The following is a 25,037-nucleotide window of genomic DNA, read 5'->3' as shown; positions in this document are numbered from 1 at the left end:
AGTCATTCATGTAGTTTCACAGTGCCAGCCGACACTGCCCATCAGCTGCATAGGCTATGAATTCTCTAAATGAGCACAAAGTAATAGAGAGTGGTGAAACCTGTGCCATTATTAAACATAATTATGATTCTAAAATGTGCAGGTTCAGACATTTAGGAGATAAGGTGGGCTCATTCCGACCTCGTCTACCACAGCCAGCTCCAGCCAGCTGACGAAATCTATCATTTAAAGCACTGGGAATTTAAGGGCACTTCAGAAACACTCTTAAAAATTTTAATATCTTAACATTATCCTTATTTGTAATGCTATAATTTCTCTGCCTTACAGGTTGGGGGGAAATGCTACTTCCTTTCCTAGTGGTTCCATTCACTTTATTTGTTATATCTGCACCACTTTAATTAAAACATTAATGTAACAGGCATGCTAGGGTAGTTGCTGGGTTGCCTGAATCTTTATTTACATTGCATTCAGATACAGCAAAGCTCTCCACATCTTTTTTGTTAATTTTTTTTAAAGATTTTATTTATTTATGAGAAAGATAGGAGAAGAGAGGAAGAACCAGACATTACTCTGGCACATGTGTTGCTGGGGATCAAACCCAGGGAACTCATGCTTGAGAGTACAAAGCTTTACCACTGTGCCACCTCCCAGATCACAGCTCTCCACATCTTTTAATCTTATGATTAGTGTGTCACGGCTATGAAAAGATGAGGGTAAAAGTACCTAGATTTTAGAAAACTGTTCAGCTCTATTACAATTTTGACTCCTCTGACAAATCCAAAGATGGGATGAAAAGGACTGTAGACAAAAATCAAGAAAAACTTATCTCAGAGCTGGAAAAATAGCTCACTTAGATAATATGCCTAACTTAGATGCATTTGACCCGGTTCAAGTCAAGTCTGGCCCCATCAAAGAAAGAGGAATCAGTGTTGTTATGGTTTCTCCTCCATCATCATCATCATCATCTTCTCCTTCTCCTTCTTCTCTCTCTCTCTCTCTCTCTCTCCAGAGCAATAAAGCTCCAGTGATGTAAAGAAAGAAGGAGAAAGAAAGGGAGAGAGGGAGGGAAGAAAGACTTATCTCAATTAGACCGTTAATAATTCTAGCCTTTGTGATCTCTGCATCCCTGTAGATCTGAGCTCACATTCTGTGTCATGAGTAGGAACATTCCAAGTTGCCTCAATTTCAGAACCCATCTCCTTCAGGTGGAAGATAGAGTATGTTGTCCAGCCTCCCTTCGGAGGATGGAACATTCTCTACCGATTTTGATCCACGTTGAGGGCAAGGTCCTATGGGGGTCCACAAAGGGGTCTATTGTCTTGTTCCTGATAGAGATGACAGGTAACATTGGGGAGAGGGATTTATTCAAGGTCTAGACCCATCATGTCTGTCTGGGAATCTCAGGATTCCCCGACTAGGGCCCCAGCTGATGGGGTGGCCTGATAGTGACTGAAGAGTCATCATTAAAGTATGCCAGTCTCTTGCCCTTATTCAGCTTTTGCAGTCCTTACTTTGATAAGGTTAGCTTTAGAGTGAGTGAGGGAAGTTTAATAGGAAGTAGGTGAGGAGGGTAATAGGCTCCTAAGTGGAATATGGGCCCAAGATCAGATCAAATCGATGGGGTTTACAGTCAACAACATCTATACATGTCTATTTGTTTATAGATGCTCCCAGGTATAACAGTTTTTCCCATATTTGGGAGCTACTCTCTTCCCTGATCCAGCTTTCTGGTCCTTTCTCCAGCCATGACATCATCTCCTCAGACAATAATTTGGATCCATCTGTTTATCAGATGTCAGGCTCAGAAAGAAAAACAACAACAACAAAAAAAAAAACTAGTACAGTCATGGGTCCTTTGGAATATAACAAAAATAGGCCTAATAACTAACCATCTACAAAATGGAGACCCCCAAATCTTCATCTGAACTATTCTAGCCTTTAGGTTCATGATTAGTCAACAATTTGTTTGGCTCTATATATTAACTCTTTTTCAGCCACCAGGTTCCAGATGTAACAGGATGCCAATTGGACTCCCCTGGGTAGACGACCCCACTAATGTGTCCTGGAACCTGCTTCCCCAGAGTTCCGCCCCAACAAAGAAAGACAGAGGCAGGCTGGGAGTATGGATCGACCTATCAATGCCCATGTTCAGTGGGGAAGCAATTACAGAAGCCAGACCTTCCGCCTTCTGCACCCCATAATGTCCTTTGGTCCATACTCCCAGAGGGATAAAGAATAGGAAAGCTATCAGGGGAGGGGATAGGATACAGAGTTCTGGTGGTGGGAATTGTGTGGAGTTGTACCCCTCTTATCCTATGGTTTTTGTCAGTGTTTACTTTTTATAAATAAAAATTTTAAAAAATTCTAGCCTTGTGAATAAATTTTAAAAGAAACCAACTTTTTATTTTCAAATATTACCTGGACATGTCCAATAAAATCCTTCCCACTAATGGTTTAGAGGAAATATGTCAGGGGCCAATGGTGGCATATCTCATCTAATGCACATATTCAAAGCCCTGATCCCCACCTGAAAGGTTGGGGGATAAGGCTTCACAAGTGGTGAAAGAGTATTGCAGGTGACTCCTTTCTCTCTCCCTCTGTATCATTCCCTTCCCTCTCAACTTCTCTCTGAGTCTATCTAAAATAAACAAAATTTTTAAAGAAAACAAATTAAATAAAGAGGAAAATATCCTTTGGGTGGGGGGGAGATCATCACTGAGTCTTCACACTGCAGGCCAATTATTTCAGATAGAAAGACACAGGGATAGAAAGAAACCACAAGGAAGGTTGAACTCCAACTTTGTACAACAAAGCAAGTACACTATTCAAGTGTGCTATCTTGCAGGTCAAAAAATGTCTTTAATGAATAGACTTTCTTCTTCCTTTCCTCCTCCTCCTTCTTCTTCTCCTTCTTTTTCTTCTTCTTCATCTTCTTCTCCTCCCCCTCCCTTTTAACCTTATAAGTTGCCATTGCTCTGAGTATAAATTCTTCTAGGAACTATAAAACAATGATTAGTTCTGTACTTGTTGATTATTATAATGGTTATTATATTGTCATTATTATACTACTGTTGTTATAATTACTGATAGAACCCAGTGCTTAATTAGGTTCTAATCTATCCCTTGTAATTTCGTTTTTTTCTTTTTAAATTTTTTTTAAGATTTATTTTCCCTTTTGTTGCCCTTGTTTTTCATTGTTATTGTAGTTATTATTGTTGCTGTTGTTGATGTCATCATTCTTAGATAGGACACAGAGAAATGGAGAGAGGAGGGGAAGACAGAGAGGGGGAGAGAAAGATAGACACCTGCAGACCTGCTTCACTGCCTGTGAAGCGACTCCCTTGCAGGTGGGGAATCGGGGGCTTGAAGCGGGATCCTTACGCCGGTCCTTGCGCTTTGTGCCACATGTGCTTAATCCACTGTGCTACCGCCCGACTCCCAATTTTTTTCTTTTTAAACCAATTTTCATGGGTTTATACTACTACACTGTATTTCTATTATTCTTATTATTTCAATAAAACTCAGTATTTCTTCTAGTATATGGCTACAGTTCACCCAATCCCTGGTAGTATAATTTCTTAAATAAATGAAGTTTCACTGCGGGTAACACGAAAGACCTATTTCTTTTATGCAAATGCTTACCAGAACACACAATTTATACATAAACCCCAACAAAACTGTTGACGAATCTAACAATACTTGCCACACAATTTGCCCAACTATACCCGCAAGAGGCTCATGTTCTCCTCTGCCTGGAAATGGATTGTTTGGGTCAATCTGGATATTTCAGCCACCAGTCACTAAAAACACGATAGGTTCTACCACCTGTCCTCTAGGTACCTGTTTCATCCGGGGAGCTGGGTGAGGCACTGTCTTGGGACAGGGTTGTCCAGCTGGACTCTTCATCACTTGGGGCCAGGTTCTGGATCCGGTGGAGAGCACAGTCAGTTTTGGCTCCTGTTTTAGGATGGTCTTTCTTGGTCTCCGGGCTGGATGACACTGTGGCTACTTGGCCATCTTCAGGGCTGAATTGGGGCTTGTTTGGTTTCTGCAGGAGCAAATCACCATTCCCAAGGATGGTGGAGGCCTGGTCCTGATTGGCCTGGGATTTCTCTTCGACAGCCTCCTGATGGTTGCCTAAGCTCTGCTCTACATCTCGGGCTGAGGTTTCCAAGTCTGCATAGTAGTTCAGAAAGCTCTTGGTTCTCCTGGGCTGGGAGGGTAAAATATCACAGCCCAAAGATTCTCTCGGGTGGGGCTCCTTGCCCTCTAACTTCTCCGAAGTAATGTTGATAACTCCAGTAGGGCTGATGTTTTTGTTGGGGTCCTGCTGCCCTTGTTCTGCAGCCTTCCGGAGCTGGTTCTCCCCATTTTTCACCAGCTTAATGTTTGCAGAGCTATTTCCCAGCAGGGGTTGTGTGGCTGGATCTGAAAGGCCCATGGCCGCCTGGATGTTAGTCAGTGCATATTTTTTTCTGCATTTTGGGGGGGTGCTGTTCTTGGCTTCTGTGTGCTTTATTTCAGCATTCAATAGTTCATTGTGGGAGGAACGGAGGTTAAGGGTGTTGGGTGGTGTGGCCGGGCTGTTCCGATTTGCGACGTCTGTGGTTCCGCTGCTGGCCATAAACACTGCCAAGGAATCTGCTCCTGGGTCAGCTGGAAGACAAGAGAACTGGTTATTAGACATCTGCCAGACTGAACCGCTATACACACAATCAGTGAACAACTTCGTACAGAGAGTCGACAGAATCATTGCTTTCACTGCACAAGTTCTCATCCAACTGATCCATTTCTCTTTTTATTTTTACTGTTTGCTCACATATTAAATAGAAGCAAATGAAAGTCTTGATGAGGGATAGCATGATAGAACACCTGAATGAAGTGTCTGTTTTGTTATGCACACCACCCAAGTTCAAATCTCACCAAATGAAGCTTCAGCGCTACAGTGCCTTTCTCTCCGTTTCTGAGTCTCTCCCTGATTTACTTTCTTCTTTTTCTTTCTAGAGGCAAAGAGAGTTCAGTGCAATGGTGACTGGATTCACACCTGGGTCATACACTTTGCAAAGCAACACACTATCCAAGTGAGCACTATCCCTTATGTGAAGTCAATCACAACAATGAAGCATCAGAGATGACCAAAAAAAAAAAAAAGTTTAATGAAAATACAGAAAAACAATTTATAGAAGAGTAGAAAATTCTGACAGTCCAAATTTTACATGGAATGGAAACGAGTATTTCTCTTGAAATCACAAAGCTGTCATTTTCATCTAGTGACTGGTCTTCACTTTTACGACCTTAAACATGATCTTCATTCTAAGATTTTACAACACCTTTCTATTTTGCAGTTTCCTCAGGCAACAAAAACATTGCTCAAAAACTCTCTGGGGCTTCAGCTGTCCTCATTAACTTAAAAGGTAACTGTTCAATGATCTACCCTATGCCGTCCAATGTCATTTTCTCAACGTTTAGAAAGTGTTTGGATCCCTGGAAAATCAAACTTCCATTAGTCTTTGTGAACATTTCTGACCTGAGCTCAGTGTTTTCACTAAACAGAAATGTGAAAAGCTTAATAGCTCAAGAATACACTCACATAGAACTTTCATAATGTAACACTGAAACCTTGGCTACAGATGTGTTAGAGCCCCCAAAGAAGCCTGAATATATTCTACTGAATTAAAAACTCAGCTGTTTGCAGTCACCATGTGCCCTTGCAGAACTCCTAGGAAACTATCTGACAGTTGCATTTATCTCAAATATTGTTCCCACCACCAGTGATGGATACCATGTGTCTCTTGTGAGGAAGAAATAAGGGTTTCTCAGAATAGAAGGGAATAAAATTCATTGACAAGAATTCCTAAGGCTTCTCATTTCTCTTGTCTCCGAGGAATAACTTCTTTTTTATCTGATCCCCTGCCCTGCAGAAAAACCTTGATGTGTTAGCAGCTCCTAGCATTCTTAAAATTGCATAGTGACAACCTAACCCTCTCTTCCCCAGGTCAAACAGGAACCTCTGCCAGAAAAGGAAAGAAGTTACCCTTGATTGGGAGCTTAGAAGTATCTCTCTGTCATCAAATTCTCAGGGACAGGCTGTTTTAGAAAGGTCACCCACTCATCCTAAGCTAGGGTCTATAACTTCTAAGAAGCCAGGCAATATCTGTGTGCTCTAAGCCATACCACCTGCACAGTGCCATGTTTATAACACAATAGCACGTAGCCAGGGTTCAAGCCAGGTAGGTACCCATGGGAGTACCACAGAGACTAGGGAAGTTCTAGTGCTGTGGTGTCTCTCCCTGACCAACTCCCAGTATCTGAATGAAAATATCAGCCTGAGAGTAATGAAATGACACCTGTGTGAGAGAGCCCACCAAGAGCAAACAAAACCTGGCACAAAAAGTAGACACACAGATCAATGGTAGAGAACAGAAAGCCTACTAAGCCAGTGACTAGGAGAATATATTTGCATACCACACATCTGACAAACTTTTGATATCAAACATCTATAAAGAACTTATATAGCCCAAGAAAAAGAACAACCCAATAATTTTTAAAAAGCAGGCAGAAGATATAAATTGATAGTTCTCTAAAGACGAGATACAAGTAGCGCACATATACATGTGAAAATGCACCACTTCACTCATCACCAGAGAAATGCAAATTAAAACCGAATTGAGATTCTACCTCACACCTGTGAGAATGGCCTTCATCAACAAAACAAGAAGCATTGTGTTGGAAAGGATGGAGAGAAAGGAACTTTATTACACTACTTGTGGAATGCAAACTGTTGCTGCCATTATGAATAGTATGGATAATCCTTGAACAAATAAGATATCTATTATAGCATCACTATGTTTTATTTTCAGTCTGAGTTTCTCACTAGACTGTGAGTTCTATCAACTAGCACTAAGGTCCAGCCCACAGCTGGTACACAGCAAATGCTGACAGATAAAAATCATTAAATAATATAAAGAAGATGAGTGTTTCATTAACATCTCCAGAAACCCACCCCCAACACCCCCACCGCCAGCATTTCCCCAGCCAGACGTGATCACAAAGACATTAGCAAATGCTAACATCAAAGGTCTTGGTAGAATATTTTTAGCTTCTTGTTAAGGATGGGAAACAAACACCATTATTGCCTTAGACTCTAAATAGTCAAGTCAACAGTTAATCCACTTTTCCTTTCCTTTATAAATACTGAAGATAGCAGACAGAAAAAGGGTGATTCATCCCAGGTTGCAACTGAACAAGATTTAAAGTAAAATACTTCTAAATACTGTCTAGACCTATTTATTTTGTTCCTCAGTCTCAGCCCAAGAAAATTCATTTCTGCCATGCATAACTCCTTGAAGAAGATATGATTATTTAAAGGCACAGATATGCTTGACCAAATGTGACTTCTCAGTAGCTATAATCCTTATGCCGGTCCTTGTGCTTTGCACCACATGCGCTTTTTTAGCTATAATCCTATCACTTCAAAGTGCTCCAGGCTTGAACCTGAGGAGCACCAGAGACCCAGCAAAAGTTTGGGGGTACATCACACCTGCACTGGGGTTACCCCTCATCTCTGCCGCCCAATTCCAGCTTTTCCTCTGTTCCTCACATCCTCATATTTCCATCATTTATCACAATGGCCAAAAGAGAGTTTAATAGAATGGGAAACAGAAATAAGACAATACATAACATAACATTATTATAAATTATACTGAAAAAAATAGTTGTTGGTGGTTTTAAAAACAAAAGAATTCCTCTTTTTCCTCTTCTACTATAAGATTTTCCTTTTCTTTTTAAGAATTTACTTATTTATTCAGGACAAAGGGGAGAGAGAAAGAACCAGACACTACTCTGGTACATGTGCTGCCGCGGATTGAACTCGGGACCTCCTGGTTGAGAATCCAATGCTTTATCTACTGCGCCACCTCCCAGACCACCCACTATAAGATTTTTCTCCCTCAACTTTTGATTTCTTTCATCTACTGTAGACTATTTTAAGCTGTTTTCTCCAAAACTGAAATTAGGTTGCGGTTCTAATCAAAAGTTGGTATATCTGTTTTCATTCCCCATTCTTTAACACATTTTATTATAGATTCGAGAGAACAGATTATTTGGTCTAATATATCCTATAGATGGGGGGGTTATGAAATTTACTTTCCTAAGTCTAGATCTTAAGTAAGAGTTCACAGAATTCATGTCATTCTCAGTTTTCCAAGCTAAAACTTTGAAATATCCAATTATAAGTTTCTTAGCAAATTCTGCTAATTATACTTAAATATCCCCTGCCAAGTTTCCTTGTAAATGTCACTGAGGGTGCCAAGTCCATTCATATTTTTTGTCTCTACACATATTCTTGTTCAGGAATGACCTTTGCCCTCCCTTGCCAGCACTGACTATCTGGCCTGAAAGATGCTACAAATTCTTCAAACCCAGCACCTTTAGGCCATCTCTGATTCCAGTAGTCAGTGCACGGTCGCCCCCCTCCCTCCTCTGAGTTAGATAAGTAACATGCAGTTGATAATAACCCTCTTCTACTCTACTATAAATATCAATTGAGGTATCTATCTTCCCTTCCAAATTATAAGCTCCTGGAGGGTAGCAAATGTTTTATTCATTTTATGGCAGTTTTATTGAGATATAATTCACATACATACAATGGAATTCACTGCCTTTTTTTTCCCCAAATGCACTGTCAGGGATAAAACACAGGGTCTCCTCCATGTGTCTTACCACTGAGTCACATCCCTGGTCCAGTTTAATTTTATGTTATTAGATAGAGAAAGACACCAAATTATCTCTATCACCCATTGAGTTCCATCCATTTTTATCAAATCCACTTTTCATCCTTATGGACTCACCCAATGTGGACATTTCCTATATAGAGAATCATACACTTAGTGGTCTTTTGTAACTGAATGCCTTCATTGAGTATATCTTTGAAGCTTATACAGGTTGTTGTACATATCAGTACTCCAAACCCTTTCAAAATAAAATCATATTCTATTTTATAGTCATGTCACATTTTGTTTACCAGTTCACCAGTTAATGTACATTTTGGTTGCTCCTACTTTTTAATTATTATAAATAAAGTTTCTGTGAATATTTGTGTACAAGTTTTGGCACAGATATGTGTTTTCTATTTTCTCTTTTTTCTAATCTTTATTTACTTCTTGGATAGAGACAGCCAGCAATCCAGAAGGAAGGAGAGAGAGAGAGAGAGGGACCTGCAGTCCTGCCTTATCATTCGCAAATCTTCCCCCCTGCAGGTGGGGACTGGGGGCTCAAACCCAGGTCCTTAAGCATTGTAACATTTGCGCTCAACCAGGTACACCACCACTTGGCCCCTATGTTTTCCATTCCAGGACTGGAATTACTGGATACAGCACATTTCTGGTGTGTGTATGTGTGTGTGATTAAGTATCATATACTCAAATATGTACTTTTAAGTAATTACATACTTTTGAGAAACCACCAGACTGTTTTACAAAGCAGTTATACATTTTACATACCCACCAGCAATTTATGAGCATGCCAATTTCTCCACATCCTCAGTAGCAAAGGTTATTGTCTCCCTGTGCTTTTGATATACTTTTCCTTTATTTATATTCCCAGAATTTTCAGCTCCTGTTACTAAACTTGTCATACAGAGTACTCAATACAAGCTTGATTACTCCATTCACTTATTCACTAACCAACAAACATCTACGTGTCCACGGCTCTTCTCAAGACCAGTAACACAACAATATACAAAATAAGCAAAATAAATGAAGAATGAGAGCTAGTCTTCAAAACAGAGCTGACCCTGCTCCTGAATTTTTGGCAGGTAGATGGGACCTCTAATTTTGCTGTATTTCCACATCTAGTCATCACACAGTTTTGATTGTGGATTATGAAAATCTGACATCAATTCAAGAGGATAAATTTCTATTTCAGAGCTCAGGATATGTTCAGATTTAAGAGTGACAAGACCTAATATTACTACTCATTCTCCTGCATGCACAGCAAAGAAGCATCTATTACAGCCTGCCATGCATTTCTTTCTTTTCTGGCTGAGCAACTCTTTAGTTTTTTTCTTAAGGAATCATCCTTCCCCTCTGCTCAATTCACTCATTTGACAAATATATTTGTGCACTACCATGTGATAGGCATATCTCTAACTACTGAATAAAATTAAGTGAACAAAATTAAGAAAAGAAAATAACTACGCTTGGTGAGGTTCTATTCTAAGGGCTTAGCCCATGTGTTTCAGGTGGAGCTAAGTATACTTACTTCTTATTTTGTTTTAGTTATTTTTATTTATTTATTTTTATTGCCACAGGATTATTTCTAAGGCTTGGTGTCTACATGACAAATTCATTGCTCCTGGTAGCCATTTCTCTCCCTTTTATTAAACAGGACAGAGAGAAATTGAGAGGGGGAGGGGGAGTTAAAAAGGGAGGGAGACCCTTGCAGACCTGTTTCACTTATAAAATGCCCCCCTCCCCCACAAGTGGGGGCTTGAACCTGGTTCCTTGTGCATAGTAATACATATGCTCAACTGGGTGCATTACCACCTGGCCCCCTCAAAGTATTAAGGAAATTAAAGAACCTCAGATTCCTTTTTTGCTTTATTTTATTTTTTAGGGCACATGGCCTATGTCCAGTCATGCAGAGGAGAAAAGCCCCATGGCTGATGTGGCAGGTTCACAGAACAGCGCATAATTCACAGACCACTAATTCTATTATTAATGAGCCAGTCCTGAAACACCAACTTTCAAAGTGTTGAAGCCAACAACATGCTTTTTTTGTTTGTTTGTTTTTCTTGAATCACTTTAAGGTGGTCTTCTCCTTTTAGCAACTAGAGTTGTACTAAATAAAGATAGTTTTTAGAAGCCTAAACAAAATGAGGTAGGCTAGAATCACCTGAATTTCATGGTCAACAAAGTTTTCTTCATATGCAGAGTCACTAAGATCCCAGCACTGAAATGTGATCCCATAACTCAGATTATACCCTACTATAAATTCACAGTGGTGCCTGGGGTTAAACCTGTCTGCCTTCTTTCTTTTTTTATTTTCATATATATAAATGAGGGAGGGGGGGAGAGAGACTAGAGTATTGATTGCTCATTGGTTTTTGGTGATACTAGGGATTGAATCTGAGACCTTAGAGCCTCAGGCTTAAGTCTTTTCTGCTTTACCATTATGCCATTTTCCCAGCCCTCTGTGCAAGAAGAAGCTTCCCAAATTTGACAGGCAACTGCTCTCTTCAATAACCTACCAGTCACCCTATCTTCTCATGACATGGATATACAATGGCAACTGACAAAGGCGTCTAGGGAAGCCCTGAGCTGACCATTACATGCTCTTCATTTTTTAATTGTCCTGCCATATAACTTTATCTCCACTGCACGGTTAATAGTAAAATTTATACTCTGAGGAATGAAGGTTTCATTTTGAACTAGCCCTCAAAGTATTAAGGAAATGAAAGAAAGCCAGATTTCTTTCTTCTTCTTTTTTTTTTTTTCCTTTTAGGAAGGGGAGGTAAAACAAAGCTGGTTTCCTGAAATTACTGAGGAAAGTAATCTCTCAATGTGACAAAAGTGATAAGCACTTCACTATAAAAAAAAAAAAAAGGCAACAGCTACTAGAAAATAGCTCTGGTCACTGGGTCTACAGATGACAGTCTATTCCTAAAGCTGGGAGAGCTACTTTACACCACAGGTTCATAAACAGCTGCAAGGATATCAGTTCAAGCTCCCGGTCCCCACCTGTACAGGGGAAGCTTCATGAGTGGTGAAACAGTGCTGCATGTGTCTTCTCTTTCCCTCTCCTTCCCCTCTCAATTTCTCTGTCTTTATAAAAAAAAATTAAAAATTCAGTCCGACTGGGCAGTGAGAAGAGTTACTAAACTAACAGTGACATAAGTATGCATTATAAGAAGGCATTTAAGACTGAGAAGAGCAGTTCAAAGAAGGCATCCTATAAAGGCAGTAGTTTAATCAGGGTCTTGAAGGGTGGATAGGAGTCCACCAGCAGACAAGAAAGAGAAAAGCACTCAGGGTGTAGGAATATCTGGCATTCCAATCTCACATTTGGTAGATACAATAGGTGGTTTTTGGGGGAGTATAAATTAGAATTTGTGGGGAGTCGGGCTGTAGTGCAGCGGGTTAAGCGCAGGTGGCGCAAAGCACAAGGACCGGCGTAAGGATCCCGGTTCGAACCCTGGCTCCCCACCTGCAGGGGAGTCGCTTCACAGGCGGTGAAGCAGGTCTGCAGGTGTCTATTTTTCTCTCCCCCTCTCTGTCTTCCCCTCCTCTCTCCATTTCTCTCTGTCCTATCCAACAACGACAACAACAATAATAACTACAACAATAAAACAACAAGGGCAACAAAAGGGAATAAATAAATAAAATAAATATTAAAAAAACACATAAAAAAATTAGAATTTGTGTACACAGAAAGAATAAAGACCTAGGGAAATAGTCATCTTGGAATACTGCCTACTGATTCCAAGGATATTTTCTCTGGTCAGTTTTTAAACGGTTTACATATGGAAGAGCCTCAATCTCTTCTGAAGATGAGTATATCTTTCAAACATAGTTCAAAATTTTTTATACACAAGACTACCGAGCATGGTTAATAAACAAGCTTGGAAAAATTAATTTAAGTGAAAACAATCGGTGAGTTAAGTAATGACACAGATTTTCTTGAGTAGCTGAAAGAATGAGTCTCAAGTCATTTCCAAAAGGGAGGAAAACAAAACACAATGACAGAAATCAGGTACTATTTTGGCATTGTTACAGACTAAGGCCAACTCAGAAGGGACTCCTGAGCTGAATATTGAAGGTTCAACAGAGGTTTCTCAGGCAAAATAAAAGTACCAGTTTTGGTGTTTTGTCTTTAAAAAGGCTCAATGTTTCACAGCGCCTGTGAGTTGAAAATGAAACTGAAGGTGTACCTCACCCCAGGTGTTGGTTCAGGCTCTCTCTACTAGAAACCCCCTGAATTTGCAAGTAAAACACAATGCAAAAAATACTTCCTGAAATAACTTCTAAATAATACTTCCCTGAAATAACTTCCTGTAAAATGACTTCCTGTAAAGGGCATTACATTCTGTGTTAATGTGTGGTAGTTATAGCTGTTTAAAAAAAATAATAAAAATTATGTGTGGCCCAGAAAAGTCACAGTAGTTATAGCAATGGAATTACAATCATGAAGCCTTACGTTGGAACTTTGGCACTGTCTATACCAGAGTGATGCTCTGGTTGTCTCCCTTTCTGTCTCCTTCTCTTTTTCTGTTAAACACATGCATCTTTAAAAAAAATTAAAGACAGGGAGTCGGGCGGTGGCAGTGGGTTAAGCGCACGTGGCGCAAAGCGCAGGGACCGGCATAACGATCCCGGTTCGAGCCCCCAGCTCCCCACCTGCAGGGGAGTCGCTTCACGGGCGGTGAAGCAGGTCTGCAGGTGTCTATCTTTCTCTCCCCTCTCTCTCTGTCTTCCCCTCCTCTCTCCATTTCTCTCTGTCCTATCCAACAACAAAGCAACGTCAACAATGGCAATAATAACCGCAACGAGGCTAGGGGACCGCAATAATAACCGCAATAATAACCGCAACAACTAGGGCAACAAAAAGGGGGGAAAATGGCCTCCAGGAGCGGTGGATTCATGGTGCAGTTACCGAGCCCAGCAATAACCCTGGAGGAAAAAAAAAAAAGAATATATATTTAAAAAAAAAAATTAAGGATATGTCAGATAGTGGTTACATAACCACAAAGGAAGAATGGGTATATTAATTAGCATAACAAATTATAGTGAACCCAAGAAATCTATAGACTTTATTTATTAAATTCATGTCCATTTAGAGGAAAACATTATTTTTTACATTGCTAGTTTTGTTTGTGGAGTGGTGCCACATTTTGTCAATCTTGAAACGTAATCAAAGATTCTTGAGTACTGAAGAATTCCTAGAATACATTAGTCTCGACATTTAAAATGCATCTCAAAAAGGACATGCATTTGCCTTGGTTTTTCAAAACTAAAATACCTCTTTTAATGTGTATTTATAAAGAACAGCTGCTGCATGCTCCCAAGTTATCAGAGTATAGCTAAATAGCCTCAAAGAATCACCACTAGTTTCCAAATTTTCCTATGTGAAAATAGGTCTGTCACATTGCTTAATGCTGCTTTTCATTAAAAAAGGACATTTCCTGCCACTGATATATTTGCGAGCTTATTGTTTATCTTATTTTATTTCAGTTCTGTTGATATACACAAAGATAGAAGGGCTTGAACATAAAAACAGTTTCAGCTTAGGAACCTAAATCTGTTTGACCGTGATAATAATTTACTTATTTAAAACCTCAGAAGACACTGAGCAGTATGTCTCTTAAGAAATATGGAATCTATCTGACACGTACAGTTCTATAAAATGTTCAATTCAAAATGGCGTTGCAATTGCCTTTTCCTGAAATATTACTGTGAGACTAAAAATTAAATCCCACACCACATTGTGTGCAGAATAATACCCATCATGACACAAAGAAAGAGACATAATAAAATTAAGGTAACTTCTTTGTGCCTAATATTAATCAGCATTAGATTCCAGGAGTATACCAAGTTGTGGAGCTCAATTCTGAACAAACCCACTACTGCTATGATGCTATTTACAATGTCAAAGCTAATACCTTCCTTGCACATATTTAATAGTACATAGGCTATACAGTGCGATAATGAATGGCAAATTTTGACTTTTAACTTCCTGTTACAATCAACTAAAATGTTATCATATTATGTATTAGCAAAGCCATGCGAAGAATATGGGTAAGCCCAAATGGGTTCTTCTACCTTAGTTCAAAGATTAAACGATTTTCTTATTTTCTATTATATTAATGAATAATAAATAATAGACATCAAAAATGATATTATGGCAAAAACACGAGTTTAAAACCAAAACAATGATGTACTATATATAGTTGTTAAAAGTTTCAATATTCCACTGCTTCTCTGCATTGAAACATATGAAAGTGTATCTGACCTGGAAGTACTTCTGACATGGGTCACTGGGCGTCAGCAGTGCTGCAGGAGATGGGTTATAGCCTGAAACCTAAAAAGAGGGATAATTTCACAAATTAAAACCTCAACTAACTATCACTGGAAAACAAGCATGGAATTACAATACTTTCAAGAAGAGTTTCATGCCTGAGGTACCAAAGGTCCCAGGTTCAGTCCCCGGTGTCACCATAAACCAGAGCTGAGCAGTGCTATGTTCTCCCCCTGTGTATCATTCTTATTAAAAAGTAAATAAAAATGTCTTAAATTTTTATATTAAAAATAATTTAAAACACTAAATGTGGGCATATAATGTCCAATTTTTAATTTGTATTTAATTATATAACTTTTGGCTTCAGAAATCTGAATTCCTGTATAATCAGGAATTTCTAGATATTTTTGCCTCATGTCAAATCGATCTACCTATGTGTTTCAAGTTCCCAATGCTTTCTAAAATTAATACTCACCATTCAGAAGACAATAAGGGAAGTATTATACATTTCACTATGTAAAGCCTTTTGTTTAAAAGAAAAATGGCTACTTGCATAGAAAAGATAAACTGAAGAAAAATTTAACACCAAAGAGGGCATTGAAAAGCTAATTTATTTTATACAGAAATAACCACTTGAAATTATAAAAATAAGAGCAATTATAAAGGAAAAGGAGTAAAGGCCAGGAACAAATCCAGTAGAGACACAAGGGCCCAGTAAACAAACCAATAATCACCTTTTCTCAAAACTAAAAATTCAAAGTTAAATGAAATGACTTATCCTACATACGACTGCAAAATTAGGGCTGGAGAGATAGCATAAAGGTTATGCAAAAAGGCTTTCAAGCCTTTGGCATCAAAAGTCCCAGGTTTAATCCCTAGCACCACCATAATCCTAAACTGAGAAGCATTCTGATTAATAATAATAATTTTAAAAAACTGAAAAATTAATAGGATTCAGATTATAAAGGATCAACCCTGAAAATGGAATTTTACAAATTTTCCTAGTGGGAATAAATATGGACAAAACTCTTTGGAGTGTCATGTAGAATTATTTTAGCAAATCAAAAATGGATGACTCCCATTGGTCAGCAATTCCATTTCCAAGAGTTAATTTCACAGACAGCTCACATGGCTTCTATTGTTCTAAAAGCTAAAGGTCAGTAACAATCTAATTGTTCCTCAGTGGACAGTTGGCTCATTAAATTACTATACAAACATACAATGTAATACTGTGCTGCCATTATGAAAAATGAAGCAGATCTACATGAGCTGACACAGAAAGGACTTTAAGACCTATCACTGATGGGGCCAGGCGGTGGCGTACCTGGTAAAGTGCACACATTACAGTGCACAAGGACCCAGATTCAAACCCCTGGTCCCCACCTGCAGAGGGAAAGCTTCACAAGTGGTGAAGCAGGGCTGCGGGTGTCTCTCTATCCCTCTCCCTCTCCCCTCTCAATTTGTCTCTATCCAATAATAAACAAATAAATAAACTGAAAAAAAGAACTAGGGAGTCTGTAGCGCAGCCAGTTAAGCACAGGTGGTGAAAAGCGCAAGGAATGGCGTAAGGATCCCAGTTTGAGCCCTGGCTCCCCACCTGCAGGGGAGTCACTTCACAAGCAGTGAAACAGGTCTGCAGGTTTCTATCTTTCTCTCCCCCCTCTGTCTTCCCCTCCTCTCTCTATTTCTCTTTGTCCTATCCAACAATAATGACAACAATAATAACTACAACAATAAAACATCAAGGACAACAAAAATGGAATAAATAAATATTTTTTAAAAAGACCTATCACTGAGATAAAAAACACTATGTATAGCATAAAATGCTTGAGTTGGAATACAATTTTGAAAAGTATACATATGTGCAGGTACATAGGCACATATTGCTCACTTACTTGCATTTACATAGAAAATCATTAGAGAAATTATGAAGAACTAGATACTATGATAAATCATCTACTATCAAATTAGTTATATAATAAAGAAAACTACAAACAGACCTTGTTTCCAATGAGTGTTATTTAGAATGATAACTTATTAGCTTAAATGCAGAAGCTTCATGATTCCATTTATTTAACGTGCAAAAACAGGAAAAGATTCTTTATCTTGGAAGAATGGTTTATGCTGGTGAGCAGAAAGGGAGAAGCAAGAAGGTATCCTACAAGATGCTGTGATGGGCATGCACGTGCTTTTGTGAAAATTCATCATGTTGCATTCCTAATGTGTACATTCTATAGTTTTGTTACATTTTCATGAAATACTTCAATAAAAAGTCAAATGCTAGAGGTTTTCTTTCTAAAATAGTACTCAAATTGAGGACTTTATATTTGCAAAGACAAAGCTCTAATCTAATCTCCCCAAACTCGTCACCTTTAGTAGGCATTACTTCCAACTTTATGATTCAGATAATGACTTGACAAGCTGGTCTGCTAGCCCACTATACGATTTTAATTATTTTTTCAGATATGTGGGCAAGGCTCATTACTCTGGTATAATTAAAAGGGTGGGTTTACTTGAAACTTCTGAAACAGCAAGAAGAGTTCTCTATGCACCTTTGCTTTTGCTCTATTCCTTTTTCAACTCCTCAGAATATTTCAGAATTCAGTCCTTTGCCTTTGTCTTCAGAGAACCTTACGCTATAAGAAGAGATAGAAGTGAAATAATGTACATTTCAAGAAGATTAAAACCTACATAGTAGAGAGGAAGCTAAGAGAAGGCATAACTAATTGCAGGAATTGTCTTTAGAGAGAAAAATAAGAAATTGCATATATCTTAGTGTATATAACTTCTAAAATATCCTTTTTTTCGCAAACATACACAAAATAAGCAAACTGCTAATCAATTCATATTTTCAATGAACAGGCCAATATTTATCCCATACTTGCCATCTGCTATGCATTATGCTAGGAGCAGGAGAGACTTTTGAGAACAAACACACAGCCCTCTCTGGCATCATTCATAGCACTTCTAGACTACTTGAGAAATGAATATTAATCATAGAATTACTCAAAAAAGTATATAAGCATATATATTCTAGAGGAAAAGAACTTGGCTCTATAAGAAAATGTCATGAAACACATGTGCTTCTATGTATTAATATAACAAACTAAGTTCAAAGACACCTGAGACTTGGGGGAGAACTACACATTATGAATACATTATGATTTTAAAATGAAGTGTAGAGCTACGTAAGGGAGCCAATCTAGTGACAAGTTTCCTTCCCAGCGGTGTTACCATGTGTCTCATTTATGGAAGTCCATATTATTGCTATGCATTGTGATAATATAACTGGAGTCCAAGGAAAGTCCAACGGGATCACAGAGAAACAGAAACCAGAAAAGTACTATCAAATGCACAAAAACAAATGAATAAATTCTACTTGTATTTTGATTCAACAAAGTACCTAAAATACTAGGTACTTTGAAATGATACTAAAAGATGGGTTAATATCTATATATGAAAATCAGACAAAGAATGTCACTTTAACTGTTTCCCCCCAAATCTGTGTGTGTGTGTAGTCTGACAATATCTCCCTCTCAATTTATCCTACTCTAAGTTCAGTGTGCTCCTCCTCAAACCTTCTGTACTTAATAGAATTTTATTTCTCCCACCATAACCCCAATACAATCCCCGCCAAAGCCTCCTCTCAGATCTATCCCAGATTCACAAAGCCAACTAGTGTTGCTCCACTCACAATTACTCCCTTTTCCTAAACCCTCCAGAATAAAGCTTACAATCACTGGCTATCGAATACCCACACGATCCTAGCGTCTCTCATTTACTCACACCCTTCATTATTTTCAAGTGGCTATCTTCCTGAAATATTTAATCTAGTGCCATCATTCCTATTAAACACCACACTTCCATGTTCTGATAAGTATTTTATACTATCAAGAAGCAAGGTTCATTAATAGTATAATCTATTCACACCTATACATTCCAGAGAAGGAGAAGCAACAAAAGGGATACATTTCAAGAAGTCAATTCTCAGGTCTGTCTATAGCAGCAGTCACAAGAAATAGTCATCATTTCATTGCATCTATATGCAGACTCACAGTGAGCGCAGGGCTGTAAGTGCAGACTGACAGAGGTGAGTGCCATGCTGTCAGTTGAGATATGATGCTCTGCACTGCTGTCAAGAACATTAATTTCAAAATGCTAAGTAATGCTAGGAAAAAAATAATGCATAGTATATATTTCCTTCCCACTCAGATAGTGTCCACCTCTGGAAACATATATTTGAAAGCCATAAAAATACTTTACTTTTAGGACCTCCAGGCTCCGAATTATAAATATGCTACTCGCCTACGTGAACAGTTAACAGGGCGTCTGAGGGCTTTGCAGACCAAGTCACTCTTCGCTAGGCAGGGTTGTCCCAGACACTGCAAGACATTTATCATCCCTGGTCTTACCCCAAAAATGCAAGTGGGGGGCTCCCCTTCATTGAAGGGGTACTTCAAGCAGATCCACACCCCAACATTGAACATTACAACATCCAGATATAATTACTAGGAAAATTATAACCAGAGTTATTCTTTACTCTCCTTTTAAAAAATCTTTTATTTACTTATTGAATAGAGATAGCAAGCATTTGGGAGGAGGGGGGAGGTAAAGAGGGAGAGAGACACATACAGCACTACTTCACTACTCACAAAGCTTTCCCCCTGCAGGTGGGGGCTGGGGGCTCAAACCTAGGCCCTTGTGCATTGCAGCATGTACACTCAACCAGGTGCACCATCACCTGGCCCCTCCATTTCTCTCCTTAGCGCATTCAACATCTAGATCCAAATATAATCTCAAACCAAAACTTACTGCCCATAAGCATGTCAGACTCAACTGCAAAGTGTGGCCATCATCAATCTGACAGTTACCCTGAGGCTCAAATAATATATGCTAGCTTGTTTACTTGCTTTGCTTAGTTCCTAACAGACATTAAGCATTCAATAAATGCAACCACTAATGGGTCTTTTTAATTTTTTTCTTATATGACCTGTTTTCTCAGCTAGGTCACATAGGCTTTTCTTCTAATGAAAAGCAAAGCTTTGAGTGGGGATGTAACTCAGTAGTAGAAATGTGTGTTTTGCATTAATGAGGTTCAGGGTTCCATCCCCAGTACCAATAACAACAAATTAAAAATGCCTAGGATATTTTTACATGTTCATCTTAAATATTTAATAAATTCTGGTGGTACACATCTTCTGTTTCCTCTCCCTGCCCTGTCCCCGCCTACTTGTGAAAATGTTCCGGAATACTAGGCTGGATTCAAGAATGGAGCTAAAAACTGCCAATTATAATGGACACATTCTGCCATTACTGGTGCCATTATTACAGCCTGTCAATTACTGGAAAGATTTAAAAAAAGGGGGGGGGGGACAAAAACAAGCAAGCAAAACAACAACCAAAGCCTGTCAGCTTCCACTTGCTCCTATATCCGTTAATAAATTCATTTAAAGTAAACTGTGTGCATCAGAACATCAGAACTTGGTCCATCCTCAGACACATCTTACTCAGTCTTCCCTAAAGACATTAAGCACTTTTTGCCTATAACATTTTTTTCTCTATAAAATAGAGCCATTCTTTCAGAGGAGCAGGCTTCCTTCCAGCAGCAGCCCCATCTCTCTCACATTTCTTGACCATTTATCAAGTGCCAGGCATTAGATAAACAGGTACTTTTTTTTTTCTTTTTTTTTTACCAGAGCACGTTCAGCTATGGCTTACAGTGGTGGCGAGGATAAACAGGTACTTTGTACAGACTACCTCATTCTTGGGGTCAGGTGGCAGGGCATGCGGTTGAGCACACATAGTACTGAGGCCAAGGACCCTTGCAAGGATCAAGTGTCAAGCCCTTAGCTCCCCACCTGTAGGGGGAAGGGGGATGTATCAATAGCTGTGAAAGCAGGTCTGCAGGTGTCTATCTTTCTCTCTCCCTCTCTACCTCACCCTCTTCTCTCAATTTCTCTTGGTCCTATCCAATAAATGGAAAAAGTAACCACCAGGAGCAGTGGATTCATAGTGCTGGCACCAAGCCCTAGTGGTAACCCTGGAGGCAATAAACAAAATAAAATAAAATAAAATAAAGTAAAAATTACCTCATTTCTTTTACCAACTTTCTGATAAAGGCACTATTATAATAGTGATCTTACTGATAGGGAAATCATGACATAGAAAACCAGGTCACCTATCCCAGAGCAATAGGAAGGTAACTCAAATGGCACCAGTTAATTCTGCAAGATAAATTGTGTCAAAATATTAATTATTAACTAATTAATTAATTATTATTAATATTAATTATTATGTTTATGTCCAGCATCCTGATGTACAAGTCAGCTAAAAACAAGAGGTACCTTTCAACTGCAGTCAGCAAGGCCTGAGTACCTCTTACGCTCAAGAGCACAAAACAGAGCACAACTGAGAACAAGCATATGACATTTCAACGCACTTGGGGGATAGGTCCCAAAGTTAGAAACTAAAGACTCAACAACAGCCAAACTTAGTTAGAAAAACCTTTTAAATTGCTTATTTAGAGCTGAGGACTTAGCACAGTAGTTATGCAAAAACGGTTTTCATGCAAGAGACAACGAAGTTCCCAGGTTCAATCCCCAGAACCACCATAAGCCAGAGCTGAGAAGTGTTCTGGTACCAATAAAGAAGTAAAGAAACAACTAAGTATAAACTGTTTATTTTAGCACACTGCACAGCTTCCACTAGGCAACTAAAATGTGTATAGTTGTATCTAATGAAGACCACTCAGGAAGTATAGATAAGTGCAATTTTTTACTTCAGTACTTTTTTGTATTTCCACAGTGAAAGGAATGGAGATATATCAGGTAAAATTGCACTCTTTGGGCACAAACATAATTTTTATTGTGAGCTATTATTGATAATAATTTCTTGCCTTCTGCATACCTGGGTGTTGGGTATCTGACACTGAGAAACAATTCTTGAAGATCCTGAATGTACTACTTTCATAATTTAAAATAGAACAAAGGTGTAGCAATATTAGTGCAGAGACTAGGTCTACTACTTACATCTGGATCTTAAAAACAGTCAGAGGCTGATTTATAATGCCGGTTCTTTATCTTATTCAATTCAATGTTCTCAAATCTACATTTCAAAATAAATTCTAAGAAAACTATCATATAAAGGCAAATAAGCATAGTCAGTGAAAAACCCTGTTTATTTAAATGTGTCCCAGGGGAAAATACCAATGAATAGAAAACAAGTATTTTCAAGACAGGATGATAAATGTAGATTTTGTATTTAGGTGTTATCTTGATAGTTTTTAACAAGAATTTTTTTATCCTCTTTTTTTAAAATTTATTTTATTTATTTATTCCCTTTTGTTGCCCTTGTTGTTTTATTGTTGTAGTTATTGTTGTTGTTGTTGGATAGGACAGAGAGAAATGGAGAGAGGAGGGGAAGACAGAGAGGAGGAGAGAAAGATAGACACCTGCAGACCTGCTTCACTGCCTGTGAAGCGACTCCCCTGCAGGTGGGGAGCCAGGGTTCGAACCGGGATCCTTATGCCGGTCCTTGTGCTTTGTGCCACCTGCGCTTAACCCACTACGCTACAGCCCGACTCCCTTAACAAGAATTTTTTTTTAATGAAGCAAAACCTTATACACCTCCCACAAATATACTTGGTATCCATTTTTTTATATTTCCAGGAAATAGAATCTGTAGTATAGAAGTAACAGCAATGCTTAATGTCTCTAAGAAATATTTATTTAAAATATTCTGGGGGCCAGAGGTGAGGAACCAGGTTAAGTGCACATAGTAATAAGCTCAAGGACCCACACAAGGATCTGGGTTTGAGCTTCTGGCTCCCCACCGGCAGAAGGGACACTTCACAAATAGCAAAGCAGGTCTGTAGGTGTCTATCTTTCCCTCTTCCTATCTACCCCTCCCCTCTCAATACCCTTCTGTTCTATCCAATACAATGGAAAAAAATAGCTGTCAGAAGCGGTGGATTCATAGTGTCCACACCGAACTCCAGCGATAACCCTAGGGTCAAAATAATAATAATAATTTAAAATATTCTGCTGAAGCTATGGAGGAGGGTCTGCAACACTGTCCACAGCCTCTCTGTCCTCACCCTTTTTGTATCCCTCCCTACTGAGGGTAGACCAACACTGAGACTTGCTGTGTGACCAATAGCAAGTCAGCAAATGGAACAACACAGTAGCTCACAAAGCATGGACCCATTTCCGGCCCACTGAAAAATGACATGGTTTGTGATACAGCCATAGAAACATGCCACAAAAGCCTTTAGGAAGGATGCTAGAGTCCCGAACAGGATAGCTGGAACTTCTTGGTCAAGATCACTGCAGAGTAGCCTCAGTCAGCAGACTGTTGAGTTATGAAGAAGAGCACTAAAAAGGATGGCACATCTGTACACTATGCCTGAGCAGCAGAGCGAAGAGTCATTGAATTATCCCAAGGATCCTAGAGTTTACTGCTTAAGTCCCCAGATCATGGGGTGCTTCGGCATGCCACATTATCCTGGCAACAGATAAATGGCATACTCATTCTCCCCATAACAACCAAAATGAGATGGTAGAAGAGCCACTTGGAAGGTGGCCTCTGAATGCAACCCAAAGGAGGCGTGATGCTATGTGAGGAATCCCCTGTGGGGAAGCCTACACTTGAGTCTTACTCTTACACTCTACACGGCGCTGTCTTGATTAATATAGGCTCTATCTTTGGCCTCTAATGTTATGCATTCATAACACAATCATTCATGCTTCATGAATTAGAATATGCAGTGACAGAATAAATTTTAAATCTGACATGAGGACACATTAGCAGCATTATTTCTTTATTTGCTGCCAGATTTAATTTATTTGTTAACACAAGTCAGGGGGCTGGGCAGTGGTGTGCTTGGTTAAGCACACATAGTACTAAGTACTAAGTACAAGGACCCAGGTTCGTGTCCCCACTCCCCAGCAGCAATGGGGATATTTCACAAGCAGTGAAGCAGGTCTACAGGTGTCTATCTTTCTTTCTCCTTCTCTATCTCTCCCTCCTTTCTCAATTTCTCTCTGTTATATAAAGTGGAAAAAATAAAGGGGGGGGAATGGGTGCCAAGAATGGTGGATTCGTAGTGCTGGCAGTGAGCCTGAGTAACTGAGGCAAAGAGAGAGAGAGAGAGAAGTCAGAGAGGGAGAAAAGAGAACCAGAGTATCACTCTACTTCTCCACTTCATGGTATATCGGGAATCAAACTCAGAACCTCACATTTCCAAGTTCAGTGCCCGATTCACTACACCATTTCCACACATTATTTCCATTAGAAAAAAAATTAGAAATCAGTTGAGTATCTATCAACAGTCACCTCATTTATTTCTTTCTCTACCCCACCATGATTTTCTTTTTGCTGGAGCTATTTCCCTACTGCTCTCATTTCTGTTCAATTATTGAGTTTTTACTCCATTTCACTATTTATTTAAGGGCAGTATCTGCAATATTTGATTTTGTGTTTCATGTAACTCAGAATTTATTTCCAAAATGATTTTTTAAAATATTTATTTATTTATTTATTCCCTTTTGTTACCCTTGTTGTTTTATTGTTGTAGTTATTATTGTTATTGATGTCATCGTTGTTGGATAGGACAGAGAGAAATGGAGAGAGGAGGGGAAGACGGGGAGAGAAAGATAGACACCTGCAGACATACTTCACTGTCTTTGAAGGGACTCCCCTGCAGGTGGAGAGCCGGGGGCTCAAACTGGGATACTTACAGCAGTCCTTGAGCTTTGTGCCATGTGCCCTTAATCCTCTGCGCTACCGCCTGGCTCCCTGAAATGATTTCTTAATGTCTATTTTTTTTTTGAGTTCTGGTCATCTTTTCTGAGATTTTTCTTAATTCATGTGTATGTTGTTTTTTCAAATCTCGTACAATTTTAAAAACAATTTCAAACTTTCTTTGAAGTAGTACATAACAGCTAAGATATTTTTGTGTATCTTTTTGGCATGTGCTCATAATAAAGACATTCTTTTTTAAGCTTAAGTGGGGTTAATCATTAACA

General features: G+C 39.0%; 1 protein-coding gene across 12 annotated transcripts in view; it reads right to left on the bottom strand.

Annotated features, from left to right (window-relative positions):
- The window catches only part of APBB2 (amyloid beta precursor protein binding family B member 2), a 420,468-nt gene that overhangs the window by 211,509 nt on the left and 183,922 nt on the right, over positions 1-25,037 (bottom strand). For 8 of the 12 annotated variants that reach the window (XM_060188179.1, XM_060188181.1, XM_060188171.1 and 5 more), the window contains 3 exons: positions 17,565-17,642; positions 15,007-15,075; positions 3,841-4,656 (listed from right to left, as the gene is read on the bottom strand). In XM_060188179.1, the coding sequence (XP_060044162.1) occupies positions 3,841-4,656; positions 15,007-15,025 (835 nt within the window). In that variant the 5' untranslated portion in view covers positions 15,026-15,075; positions 17,565-17,642. The remainder of the gene's footprint in view (positions 1-3,840; positions 4,657-15,006; positions 15,076-17,564; positions 17,643-25,037) is intronic. The other 4 variants (XM_060188175.1, XM_060188174.1, XM_060188177.1 and 1 more) reach the window with 1 other exon arrangement.

The sequence above is a fragment of the Erinaceus europaeus genome, chromosome 3, assembly GCF_950295315.1.
Source record: "Erinaceus europaeus chromosome 3, mEriEur2.1, whole genome shotgun sequence".
NCBI lineage: Eukaryota > Metazoa > Chordata > Mammalia > Eulipotyphla > Erinaceidae > Erinaceus > Erinaceus europaeus.
This window is presented reverse-complemented; position numbering and strand designations above follow the sequence as displayed.